The sequence below is a fragment of the Asparagus officinalis genome, chromosome 5, assembly GCF_001876935.1.
Source record: "Asparagus officinalis chromosome 5, Aspof.V1, whole genome shotgun sequence".
In the NCBI taxonomy this organism is placed as follows: Eukaryota; Viridiplantae; Streptophyta; class Magnoliopsida; order Asparagales; family Asparagaceae; genus Asparagus; species Asparagus officinalis.
This window is the reverse complement of record NC_033798.1, coordinates 65484762-65498594: the sequence shown is the minus strand read 5'-3', so window position 1 is coordinate 65498594 and position 13833 is coordinate 65484762. Positions and strand designations below refer to the sequence as shown.

At 36.3% G+C, this 13833-nt stretch overlaps 2 protein-coding genes across 2 annotated transcripts; both read right to left on the bottom strand.

Moving 5' to 3' along the window:
• Positions 2761-3378, bottom strand: LOC109841943. Its single transcript, XM_020410866.1, has one exon. It carries the CDS (start codon positions 3376-3378, stop codon positions 2761-2763), a length of 618 nt encoding a protein of 205 aa, XP_020266455.1.
• On the bottom strand, positions 5505-13503 carry LOC109843679 (pyrophosphate--fructose 6-phosphate 1-phosphotransferase subunit alpha). Its single transcript, XM_020412631.1, has 19 exons — positions 13352-13503; positions 11689-11861; positions 10563-10675; positions 9737-9811; positions 9542-9655; positions 9394-9461; positions 9115-9198; positions 8614-8667; positions 8195-8275; positions 7991-8084; positions 7844-7917; positions 7582-7692; positions 7440-7484; positions 7296-7352; positions 7098-7202; positions 6891-7007; positions 6667-6770; positions 6298-6463; positions 5505-5878 (listed from the first exon to the last, which is right to left on the bottom strand). Exons 1-19 carry the CDS (start codon positions 13439-13441, stop codon positions 5750-5752), a joined length of 1854 nt encoding a protein of 617 aa, XP_020268220.1. The 5' UTR covers positions 13442-13503; the 3' UTR covers positions 5505-5749.

The following is a 13833-nucleotide window of genomic DNA, read 5'->3' as shown; positions in this document are numbered from 1 at the left end:
TGTTTCCTATCAAACATCCCGCATTCGAAATGCTTTGAACTCATTAAGGCTTAAGAGTCATCCTCTCTCATGATAGGATTCTAGATGAGTCCTTTAGATGTGTTTCCTATCTAACACCTCGCATTCGTAATACTTTGGACTCATTAAGGCTTAACAGCCAACCCCTTTGTATGATAGGATCATCAGTGAGTCCTTTAGGCATGTTACCTATCCAACATCCCGCATCCGAAATACTTTGGACTCATTAATGCTTAACAGCCAACCTATTTACCTGATAGGATTTCACTTGTAAATCTTACTTGACTTTTGAACCAATCATCTTATCATTAGTAGCGTAAGCTTTGAACTAATAACTTGATGTAAATGGTAAGTGTTTGTAAGACTCACCAAACTTTATAAATTTTACTTGACTTTTGAACCAGTTATCTTATTATTAGTAGTGTAGGCTTTGAACTAATAATTAGACAAACATGGTAAGTATTTGTAAGACTCACAAAATTTTGAGACCCATTGCATCAGACGTCCTTTCGACTATGTCCTTTTTTAGTCCTTTAGTCAAAAGATCAGCCACATTCTCTGAAGACCGATATCAATCATCGAGATGACTCCTTAGCAAATGAGTTCTCTCAAATAGTCATGCTTCAGACGAATGGTCCGCTTTTTTTCATTGAACAACGAGTTCGCTGCCACAACACCCGTTGCCTGATTATCACAATAGATTATAATTGTACCTTACAATTCTGTCAATGGAAGGTCTCGGAGAATACAACTGAGCCACTCGACTTCATCTCCTGCAGCACAGAGTGCGAAGAACTCAGATTCCATCGATGACTATGCAATCATAGTTTGTTTCTTAGATTTTCACGAGATAGCAGCTCCACCCATGGTGAAGACAAAACCTCCAGTAGATCTCTTCTGTGAGGTCTCTATTAAGAAAGACAGTCTTCACATCCATATGATGTATAACGAACCTTTTTATCACCGCTCATGCGATAAGCACTCTAATAGTAGTGATACTGCAAAGTGGTGCATAAATATTAAAGAAATCTATTCGTGCATAAATATTAAAGAAATCTATTCGTGCATAAATATTAAAGAAATCTATTCCTTCTCTGTGAGAGAATCCTTTCGCCACCAGTCTTGCTTTGTACTTCTCAATAGTACCATCAAGACGAAGTTTCTTCTTGAAGATCCACTTACAACTGATAGGCCTAGCACCTTCAGGTACATCCACCAGCTCCCACGTGTGATTTTGGATCAATAAATCCATCTCATTATCTATAGCTTCTTTCCACATAAGAGAGTCTATTGACTGCATTGCTTCTTGAAAAGTCTATGACTCTCCTTCCATATTATAGGTGATGAAGTCATCTCCAAAATCTTTCCGTCTCCTGACACGCTTGGAAGATGGTTTAGTAACTCATTCATCACTGACACTTTTAGTTTCTCGCGAAACTAGCTCCTCTGGTGCATCTGACGTACTAGCATTCTTTGCTATATCTTTGAGCAATAAACATTTATCTTTGATAAACTTATCCTTAAAGAATTCTGCATCCCGAGCTTCAATCATGGAGTTGGTTCCAAGGTCAAAGAACCTGCAAGTATCACTATCTTCAGCAAAGCCAAGAAACACACATCTGTTTGCCTTTGATCCAAGCTTAGGCCTTCTGATATTTGGAACTCGAACATATGCAAGACACCCCCATACTTTGAGATTATCCAAATGATCTGGATATCCCAACCATAACTGATGAGAAGTACTATTAGTTTTAGAATATGGTACTCTGTTCAGAATCCAGTTTGTCATCAGCAAAGCCTCTCCCCAATATCATGTAGGTAGATCGGATGTGATTAACATCAAATTCACCATCTCGGTCAATGTGTAATTCTTCCTTTCTGTAATTCCATTAGATTGCAGAGAATACAAAGCAGTAGTTTTGACAATGATTTCATGCTCCTTGAAGTATGCCTCCAACTCCTTAGATCGGTACTCTACTCCTCTATCGCTCCTAAGTCTTTTCACCTAAAGTTCAAACTCCTTCTCCACTCAATTCTAAAACTCGACAAACTTGATGAATGCTTCATCTTTAGATTTCAGCAGGTAGACGTGACAGAAACGAGAGTGGTCATTAATGAAAGTGATGAAGTATTTTATGCCGTCTCGGGTGACGAAGCTCTTAAAATCACAAGTATCTGAGTGATTCAGATCCAATAGGTTGATGCTCCTTGTGACACTTGAAAAGGGCTTCTTTGTCAGCTTAGCTTGCACGTAGACTTCACACTTCTCAGGTTTGTTACCCCCATATTTTGGAAGTAATCCTAATTTCTTCATGCTAAATAGTTTTCTATAATTTACATGTCCTAGCCTATTGTGCCATAATACAGATGAGTAAGAAGAAAAAGATATTTCATTTACAACTGAGTTTGGTACAATAGTACTAATCTTATACGTACCATCAGTACGATATGCATTGTCAAAATATATTTTCTTAAATGATAACATAGCCTTTCCTCCTTGGAAATCCAGCCTCATACCGACGTTACATAGCAGACTTCCAGAGACTAAGTTTTTGGCAATTGAGGGAACATGTTTCACATCTTTTAATGTGAGAGTCTTCCCTGAAGAAAGAGTCAGCACCACAGTCCCAGTTCCAAGAACAAGAACTACAGAACAATCAACCATTGATACGTTCTCTTTGGCAGCAACATAGAAAGAGAACAAATCTCTGTTGGAGCATACATGACATGTAGCACATGTATCTAACCACCAACCAGAGTCACCTGTCTTTTCCTTCTTTGAATGTTCGTGGAGAATGACATCCAAGATAGAGAAAGCTTGTTGGCAATTGCTCCAGAAATGAAGGATTGACAAAGATCAATCTTTTCATCATTCAGCTTCATAACAAGATTTTCGAGCTTTTTGACTTGAGGCAAAGCCTCAGTGTCATCTTCGAATTTGAAGTCAAAAAACTTGTCAATGAGGTGAGACTTTCCAAGCTTCTCTTCATCCTTGTATTGCTCCTCCAGAGCATTCCAAATTTCCTTTGCAGAGGGCTTATTGGTGTAAGCATCTGTCAGATGATCAGCCAGTAAGTTAAGGAGATAACTTCTGCAGAAATAATCATCTTTAGCCCAAGAGGCTACCAGATGATCACCCAAGAAGTTAAGGAGATAACTTCTGCAGGAATGATCATCTTTAGTCCAAGAGGCTTCAGACTCAGAGTCTTTTTCAAAATCAGGTTTTTCCTCAGAAACCACATAGTAGATTTTTAAGAGTTGCATCCCGAAAATCACTTTCCGACGCCATGCATTAAAGTTGGATCCTTCAAAATTCTCTAACTTGAGATAGCTCACTCCAAGAGTCCTCGCAGGATTCATTATAGATCAAAAATATTGCTTTAAGATTGTTAGAAATTATGGTTAAATCTAGAATAAAATAGAAAAAATTTGATGTGCTGTAATTTTAAATTTTTTAGTTCACTACTGTGCGTTTGTGAAACGTTGTGCTTAAAGCAATATTTGGCCTACTCCGATACAAGGATCCCAAGATCAAACTGCTTTCAAGAATAACAGTACAGTACTCTGATGTGCACCAACCCAGTACTGTCAAGATCTCCTCGATCTATAAGACCTTTTGGTCAAGGCAAAGATCTCATCGATCTCAGAACCTTTCGGCTCAAAACTTTTCGATTTCCGGGCAAGTTACTACGGACACAGTTTCTGTAGCAGCAGCACAACAGCAATAATAACGTCAAAATCTCCTCGATCCGACGTTCGTTTTCAAAGTTCGCTAGAAAAACTACAAGAGATGCCCAAGGGACACTATTTATAGGCCTTTAAGACTAGCTCAAGAGTCACCCTCAATTAATGTGACTGTTACAATTCACAATAGCAATTATGATTGAAACATCAATGCATTAAATTGCTCTAAATATCGTTGTAACTGCTGCATGCAGTAACTCCTGAATACGAGGCAATCAATAGACGCTTTACTAGGAAACGTGAGGGTCACGTCTCAGCAAATCAGATGAACTTCGTCTGTAGGACGAACCTCGTCGAACGGGCGAACCTCGTCGAACAGGCGAACCTCGTCAAACATGTGAACCTCGTTTGACGAGCGAACCTCGTCAAACGGGCGAACCTCGTTTGACGAGCTAACCTCATTTGACGAGCGAACCTCGTCAAACAGGCGAACCTCATTTGACGAGCTAACCTCATTTGACGAGCGAACATCGTCTGATCTTGTGAATCAGACGAACCTCGACGAACCTCATTTGATTTCGAGAACATTAGGGTCACACCCTTATGCGAATGTGTAGCTCGTCCTCATGCTGCGAAGCAGCCTGCGAGGCGACCATAGTGACAGCCAACGTGGCAGCTAACGTGGCAGCATAGTGGCAACCCCAATGCCTCCGTGCGAAGTGCAAAGTGCGCCTAACAAAACGTCACTATGGTCTTCCTTCAAAAAAACTAAAGAAGAGCAGAAGCCTGCCAAGTCTTTTTGTGTCACATGAGCTTCCTACTGGACCTCAGCAGTGCTTTTTGGGCCAGGCTGTGCTTAATGGTAAGACTTCGATTTCATAGTAACTCGGCTTTTAATTAGAATGATTACTAAAGTTAAGTGACATCCGTAAAAAATAAGTGTAACAGAAATGAACAAGAACGTTAATGTTACAAGATATATATACGACAACAACCACCAAATCCACCAGTTAAAGAAGAAACAATAGAAATTATAGCCGGTTTGTGGAACAGGGAGAATTAGACGCATAACTAACTATATACGAGTAAGATATGCTACTTGCTAAATTAAACGATGAGATAACTCAGAATATTTTTCACATAGCTCTCTCTCTCTCTCTCTCTCTCTCTCTATATATATATATATATATATATATATATATATATATATATATATATATATATATATATATATATATATATAGTTTGAAAACTTATTTTGTAAAGCGGTTTTGATCAAAAAATCCAACAGCATCTTTGTCAACGGAATATTAACCACTCCGCCTCATCTCTATTATATCTGAACTTAAAATTTTGACCTTCTGTCATTAATATTGTTGTATATTTCTTTTTCTTTTCACAAATTTGCTACGTCAAACATAATGATCTTTTAGCATTGTAACAATGTAACCGTTGACATAAGTACCTTTCGTTATCTCGTTGGGCCTTAATAAGCCTACCCTTCGTGTTATAAACATTCAATAGAATATGAGAAAATAGTTTCACCAGTCATAGGTTTATCTTTAAACAAAATGTTTAAATCGATCTTTTTTCTCATTTACAAACAAGAGAGGTGCAAGTGCTGCAAATAGGCAAGAAAAGTTCCCCGGGAGCTTTTTAAATAATTTCCGGTCAAGCCAACCTCACGCTTCTAGTTAGAACTATAGAGCAAGAGGATAAGCATGAACCAGTATCCATAAAGAACAGGAAGCATTCAGAATTACGCACAAGTGTATTTGGCGGGGTGTATGATAAAGCCAAAATCGAGATATCGTTCAAGTTATTCATATCATAAATAAGAATGTTTATATCATTATTCCAGTTCAAATACATCAATACACTCATCATCATAACAGAACCTCACTGTCATAAAAAAAATTAATGAAAAATGGAAGGTTTTGAAATGATAAAATGCTCTTAGTTCCCGAATATAAAAGCCCGTTTTATATAAACGAGTAATGAGGATGTAGCTAGAGTCTCCCAGTTGAAGGTTGTTTAATTGAAAGGCTCAGAGATGTGCTTGACCAGTATATGAAGGAGAGGACATGACAGAGAGCACTTCGGTGAATGAAGCCATGGCACTTAAAGCCGCCTTTAGAACCTCCTGAGAACATCCAGGCTTCACTATGCTCTTTACCTGTACAAATAAGCATCGTGGCAATATATCTTCAGTATTTATCAGATGCAACTGTAAGAAGTCATATTGGCATACTAAGTTGGATCACAAAGCTTCTCTGTTGAACATTGCACTACTGAAGAATTGATGAGGTCCAAATTTGATGCTTCGTTAATTAGCCTTGAAGAAGAGTGTCGCGTATTTAAAAGAAAGTAAATTTGCACCTAGACAAACTTGTTGGTGAAGTTATGCTAGAGCTAATTGCACCAAGAAGGATATGATTGATGCTAGGGACGTATTTCATCTTACAAATTATCGTTTACATCCATTCAAGCAATTAGCTAAAATATCTGATATTTTGGTATTCATTGATTTGGCTATAGGATTTGGAAAAGGTAAAATACTAAAAGACAATCTCATCATAGAGTGCTAAATAGGACCTTATCAATATACTCCTGGAGCAACTTCATGCGGCCCATGTAGTCTTGATCTTCAACGCACAGTGTAATAGCCTTAGCATCAGCTCCCGGTCCTTCAAATTGAAGTGGTCCAGGATTTCTGTACATGTCCTCCAACAAGAAACTCATACCATTTTCTCTCAACAACCTGGAAAGCAACTTTAAACATTAGCCATACGGACCGTACATAACAGGGAGAATAAAGAAACAAGATCCAAATCAAAAGTTAAAATTACAAACACAATTTAAACAGAATTGTTTTGGGGACACGATACTGAAATAAGAATCCTGATGGTGTGTGCAAAGTTCATAATAATAATATATGGAAAAAAATGAGCAATGAATACATACTGATATGCTTTTCCTTTCAAGTCAACAGTAGCAGGATGGACAGCAGGTTTTCCAATTGGGGTAGCTCCTGGTCCTCGAGACCATCGCTTTACAGTCATCATTGCCTGTCAATAATAGAAAATATCAATGATCTCATGCGATTGTTTGCAAAAAACTTGTACCTTTTAATTATTTACACACAGACGAGTATGTTTCATAACAAAGCAAGAGGATAAAGATCTCACTGTGATCGGTGCAGCACCACATTTCCATTTGTTCACAGGATTTTTCAGGTTTGTAACCGTAGCCATGTAGCCGTTTAAACCAGCTGCAAGTATATGGTAACAAATATGTCCAAGAACCTATATAAAGAGAATTTTATCTTAGTAAATGTCATGCAATAACATATAATTGCAAAAATTCTAGCAATTTGGAGCCAAATGGGAGCTCACATAGGCATAATCACAATCGAATTTTGATGGTAGAGAACCCCTGGCCTGATAACCGAAGAAGTGGCAGATGGCATTGAATTTCTTTCCCTTATATGTGCCTGCTTTCTGAAAAGATAATTATAACATTAGCTCACTTGGGAATATTGTCAACAAGAATAGTGCAAGGCATTAACCTCATATATAATGAGCTGTACTTACCAAACGTTTGTTTATCTCAGTCTCCACCAACTGGGCTAGGAGTTTCTCTGTCTCAATCTGATATAGGATGCAGGAAAAATTGCTAAAATTAGGACAAAAGAAAAAGAAAGAAAAATGATTGAACTTATTCTAACAATATATCACCTGAGACAACTGAGCGGAGTCATCAGATTCTGGATGAAGCAGCAGCTGCAAATTAAAATTTCATGTTACTAATATCAACAGGAACCACAAAAGAAGCGTATTGTTGTTAGATAAAAATTTAATGAGAAAAGTTCAACAGAACCTGTTTCCTGATAAATGGTGGCAAAAATTCAAACAATGCAGATGCCCAAGGTGATAGATGTGAGGAGATGTTTTCAGTAGATATGCCTTTACTATGGAGACCATGAATTTCCTGGAACAGGCACAACATCATAATGCCGATAAAGTTAAAGTTATTTTCAACACAACATACAGGCAACAAAAGAAGAATTGTGTTCTATTTGGTCAGAGAAAAAAGTAATAAAATTGGGAATCTGAAGTTGAATGTAAAAAGAGCAGTTTACCTGGAGAAGAGCATACAACTCTGGGATACTTTCCACAAGGCCCTCAGGGATAAGGATTACTCCGAAATTTTTGTCTGAAGGTGGATTAATAATGTATTAGATAACACATGATAATCGGTATCATAAACAGAAGCAACATCTTCAAACCTTGTTCAGCCCTTGCTTGGACTGCATCGCAGATTTGTTTTGTAATATCAAAAATGGTAAGTTTGGAAGCAGCAACTTCCTCGCCCAGGATAACCTGCAAACAAACAATAATGAAGGGGATAAGGATTCAATCCTTCGATAGATCCATTCATGTTATTTATGAAATCACATTAATAACAATATCATGGTTGGAAAAAGGCTAACCATATTTGGATGTGATTGGAGGGTACATTCCAAAGCCACATGAGATGCCTTGCGCCCCATCAGGCGAATAAAATAATAATACTGCAAAAAGAATTTAGAATGTTAAGAGGAAATTAAGCTGGAGAGAGAATATTTAGTAAACTACAGTTAACATATGCAGCCGCACAAAGAAAGTAATACACACAGATTAAAGAATATTTAATTAAATGTAGTTGATACTTTCATAAATATTTCCTTGTTCCCCATTGCAAAGAATATAGTTGCAACTCTACATTCTCCTAAAATTAATAGGTTCTAGGCTTCTAGCGGAGAATTAGAACAATGGAATTACTTGCTTTTGCAATTATATTTCAGTATTATCTTTGGTACTGAAAATCATAAAGTAACTTCAAAGAGATACCAAACTAGCCACAAAGTACCTTTTCTGCAGAGAGAGCATCTGTACAGACGTTGCTAATGAGCTGTGAGTTAACCTGAAAATAGAACAGCTTCAGAAGTTAACCATAGCAGAGAACCAAGCTTCTACAACCAGATAAAAGAAAATTGATACAACTAAGAATTTGAATGCGCATATTGAACGTTCTGCAAACTCACATAGATTAACTTATTTAGTACATATTGATAAAATAACAGTAACATGGAAATATCTGGTTTGAGTTTAGCTTACTGAAATATTCGCTTTACCAATTTAAACGGTATGAGAAGTTAACAGCAGTGCACAGAGAAAATGAAATGAATCAGAGAGGTATTCGCAAAGCAACTTATAAATATCTTAGTGATTTAACTATCACGCATCATGAAAATAACCCATATTTGTAGCAAATTTTGAACATATTTTCTTAGCAAGCATCCATATATGAAAATAACCTATAATTCAGCAAATTTTAAGCATATTTTTCATTGCAAGCACAGCACGATACCTTGCATATTGTATCAAACCCAACATTTGCTTCGACAAACTGATTCTTAAGGTCCCCATTCAAAGTAACAGGAACACCAACCACCTACGAAGGCATTTGTATTCTTAGCCAGTTGTAGAAAGAAAATTATTGAAGACAAATAGAGTAGCTTTGTACAATAAGCACTTCCTAAATATAATTACATGAAACCAGACAAGATACCAGATAATTTTTCCAGAGTTCATATAGATTCAAGCAAAGATTTCATATAGTATAGACGTGAATAGTCATGTGAAATACCTTTGTTGAGCAATTTGATACTGCAAATGTCTCCGCAAGCTGAGCGGCATCCGTGTTGGATGTAACACCTTCAAGAAGAATAAAAAGTTAAGCAGTTTCAGTATATTCTAGACATAATAAAAATCTACAAAAGATTTTTTTTAAGTACCTCCAATAATGACAAGAGCATCCAACTTCAAAGTTTGGCATGTGGTCATTGCAGCATTCACCTGCTCAGTTGTCCTGATCTGATCTTTTGTACGGCCGAGTAAATCATATCCACCTTCAGGAGAAAAAGCTTACATACAGACTCAAAAGATGACTACTAACTACATCAGAAAAACAATGGACCAACTTTAGGAACCTTGGTTTTTATATGTAGAAATAATATCGTCAGTGATTTCCAGAGTTTTTTGTGCAAATAAACCTTCAGTTCCACCTGCATGCATTAACAATGGTATCAGCAAAATGTAGAATCCCGAGTTCAATATCTACATAAGATTGTACCACATTATATGTTACACAATACCAAATGTTATTTCTACACAATATAGACTTTGAAGGTGAGTGGAGCAAATACCACAATATGGTTTACGAATCAGCAATTATACATAATAGAGAAACTGTTGAGCAACCAAGAAATAATCCACAATCCCATATAGGAAGCTAAGAAGCTGCTGATGGCAAAATCAAAGATTTATTTCTAAAAAATGTTATCATGAATAACAGAACGTAAAGAGATTTGCAAAAAAGAAAAAAAAAAAGAGCTCCAAGACAAACTTCTTGTACCTGAATTTGGAAGTTTCTATTATGTACATTATATACAACTAATTCATGAGACTATTGTCTGAAAAATCATGCCTCCAAAACCTAGCAAGCCAACCAATAACAGGAATATAGATAAAAGCAGAATTGCACTTAGTGCAAACTTGAGCTCTAACAAAATTATTGCAGTTAAAAGTTAAATGAAAATCACTTATTTGTGTATATGTTGAGAAGAAATAGGAATAGTTAAAGTTCACCATGGAGGTAAAACCTAATCAGAATAATTGGTTAACATCTGGATAACTTTATTAAATACATGGACAATCATAACTGCCTGGACATAAAATACAGAAACAAGACCATATATGTTGGCCTAGAAACATGTATTGGATGATAAAAACAATAAGTCATATAAATCTTCTTACCAATGAATCCAAGTAAAGTGCTTTTAGGATTGTGGGCTTTGATAGCATCAAAGAGTCCCCAGATGACATTGTGGCCTCCCGGAGACTGCCTCCCAGAAAATACGACTCCTACCCTGTTAAGAAATATTTTTATAGAAACACCATCAAACAATGACCAGAAAGTAACAAAAGATTTTAATTTTTAACACTAGAGATCTCGATAGGACAATCAGACTAAAAACTGTACATCCCATCCCAAAGATTATGACCTCAGTCATTGCCAAAAGATTATATGACAGTGAAGAAATGAGAAGATGATAAAACAATTTGTTAAATAAATAACCATTCGAAGCATAAAATGTTAATTTTTGCCTCAAACCCCACTGTTAATGATCAAACTCAGAACAACTTCAACAACATCATCATCATCATCAAAACCTTTATCCAAAATGTTTGGGGTCAAAACAACTTGTAGCCATCATTTAATTTATCAACACTACGTGGACTCATCGCACAAGGATTGAGTTTATTGCTCGATTTGGGTAACTTGAAGAGTTACATTGGACTTAGGAGGATGGCCAATTCAATTCAATTCTGATTCATAGACAAAAAGTGATCAGAGAGCAGACTTCTCTCATGTCCAATTCAGAAACAGCAACCAAGCCACATCCAGCACTTTTAATAGTCAAGATTAATCCTAAGTCAAGGGTTTCAGAAAAGAAAGCAACTTCGTAACCATCCTAGAACTGCACAAATGTATCGATTTAAAAATTCTCCCATAAATTACCCAAAAAAATTAACAAAATTTCCCGTCAAGTAGCTATGAAACCATCATTAACATTTAGCAAAGTTGTGATGTGTTTCCATATGTACCCAGCATAGTTGTTAAGAATTTAATTTATTACTATTCTATATTCCAGATATTGTTAGACAGTAGAAACTTTGAGTGATAACCCATTACTTATACCATCATGAGATGCTTTAACATTCTAAATCCATGAGCCAAAAATAAATAGATGGCAAGGGACCAGATTTAGAGGATAGCTGGATGCAATGTATCTTCTCTTGACGGGTAAATTGCGAACAAAAGTTATGTGCTCAAACGAGTGTTAGAAATAACAAAAGAAGGGAAGGAATAAGTACAAACTTTACAACTGGATGCTCGGTTATGATCTGGGCATCGGGAACCTTGGCCGTGGCCCTCAAAAAATGTGCCAATGGCTGTCCATATGTGTGTGGATATGCATGACTGATCACATGTGCACCAGATGGATCTGCAGCAGTTGTTCCGTCACCAAATTCTACCCTCACAGTTGTTCCCTGTTCATGGTAAGATTAAATACACAATTATTCATCTCATTGTTTACAGAAAACGCGTAAAAGAAAAGAGTTTTCCTCTCATGCAGATAGAATGGAAATTTAAATATGTCAGCACTGTTCCAAGTGGTTTATCTACAGCAAGTTAAACATATATATAAGAAGAAATGAGTAATCATATATATAAATTTGTAGACGCCAATTACCAGTGCAATGCATCCACTTTTGTCAGATACATGAAACTAGGTGTATAGCTTGAAGCAAAAAAGAAGTATGAAAATAATATCACTAACTAGCATTTGTCACATACTTGATGGCATGCATTTTAGTAGCAACCTAAGTATTCAAAATGTTTAGTCGCATTTTGAGCAAATGAACCATAACATTATCAAGGAACACATATTTTAAAACCCAGATGTTTGTCCTCTTGAACTTATACATGTTGAGGATCCGAAGCATGGTCGAAACTCTACTTTAGGCCAAGAGATAAAAATAAAATAAGAAAAAAGCCAGATCCATAAGAAGCCTACGTAATATCAGGTGAATATGTTTCTTTTGTTTTCCTCTCCCTTTTTGTTGGTAAAATGGACAACCCATTCATACAGATCTACGTTAAAATATAAAGAAAAATCATCAAAGAGTTATAGAGAAATAGTAGCATTTATTAGAATGTAAAGGTCATTCCTCTATTTCAAAATCCTATGACATTCAAATCAACAGAAAGAAAAAGACACAGATAAATCAACTAAATACACCTAAAAGCAAATTATAAATGCAAAGAACAAAAAACAAAACAGCATGACAATAAGAATTGATCAACAACAACAAACCGATAACAATTACCATTAAACTACATTATAGCCCCAACAACAAATTAGATAGAAGCAGGCAATGGGTCATATATCAGGCATCCAAAAGAAAAATAAATGTCAAATAAAAACTAAAAACTAAAAAATAATTTTATTTCTCAATTTTACTCCTTTAGACAAAATACATAAGAAACAAAAACAGCAGAAAGTTTGGGTGGGTGGATCCCCTGCATATGTCCAAAAAAAATTAGAGAATTTCCCTATAAAAATACATTATCCAAAGTCCACAAAAGGGTCAAAGTAAACAATACTACCAAACAAACTACCGTTTTCCAAAATATAATCGTCTCCATCACAATGTAACGGTCTCAAGTTCCCTCCTTTACATCAAATCAAATGATTTTGATCACATTGCAAAAATGGGTAACCAATAAGTCCAGCAGAAAACCCCAAAAACTCCAAATAAAACTGAAAATTTTCATAATGGGTATCAGTCTTCATCAGTCAACAAAGAGTCAAAATACAGAAAACCCACCAACGCCAAAGAGCAACTCAGATCTAATCAAAACAACGACCAAATCCTAAGATCCAACATACCCATTAACATAACAATCAATTCTCGACAATAAGCATGAGATCTCGATCTTTACATAAAAAATAGATCAAAATAACAAAAAATGGTACCTGAAGGCATGGAGGGAGCTCAGGTTGGTAGAGAGCTCGCTGCTTCTGGAGATCTGAGAGCTCACGATGAACGCCGTAATCTGACTCCATTTCTTTTCTTCGTCTTCTTTTTTTTTTTTTTTTTTGTCGCCGTCTCCAATGAGCGAAGAGAAATATTTATACCAAACTACCGGGCGGTGATCACAACCACCACATCCAAGTATAATCTGACTCGAAGGGGATCCGAAAAGATGGGATTGGTGTCTTAAAAAGTTGAGGTTGGGTGGCAAATAATGATTGAAATGAGGAATAAATTTGTCGTCATCTATTTGAATTGTGATTATGTGGGTATTGATTTAGAAAGTTAGCTTTGGGTATATTTCTGTAATGTTCGTTTGTTTGTATTAAAGGGCACTGAGATAACCGACCATGATAGCTACCAGTCAGTATGGAGCATATATTTCCTTTTTTTTAACGAGAATTCACAACATCAGCCTGCAAAT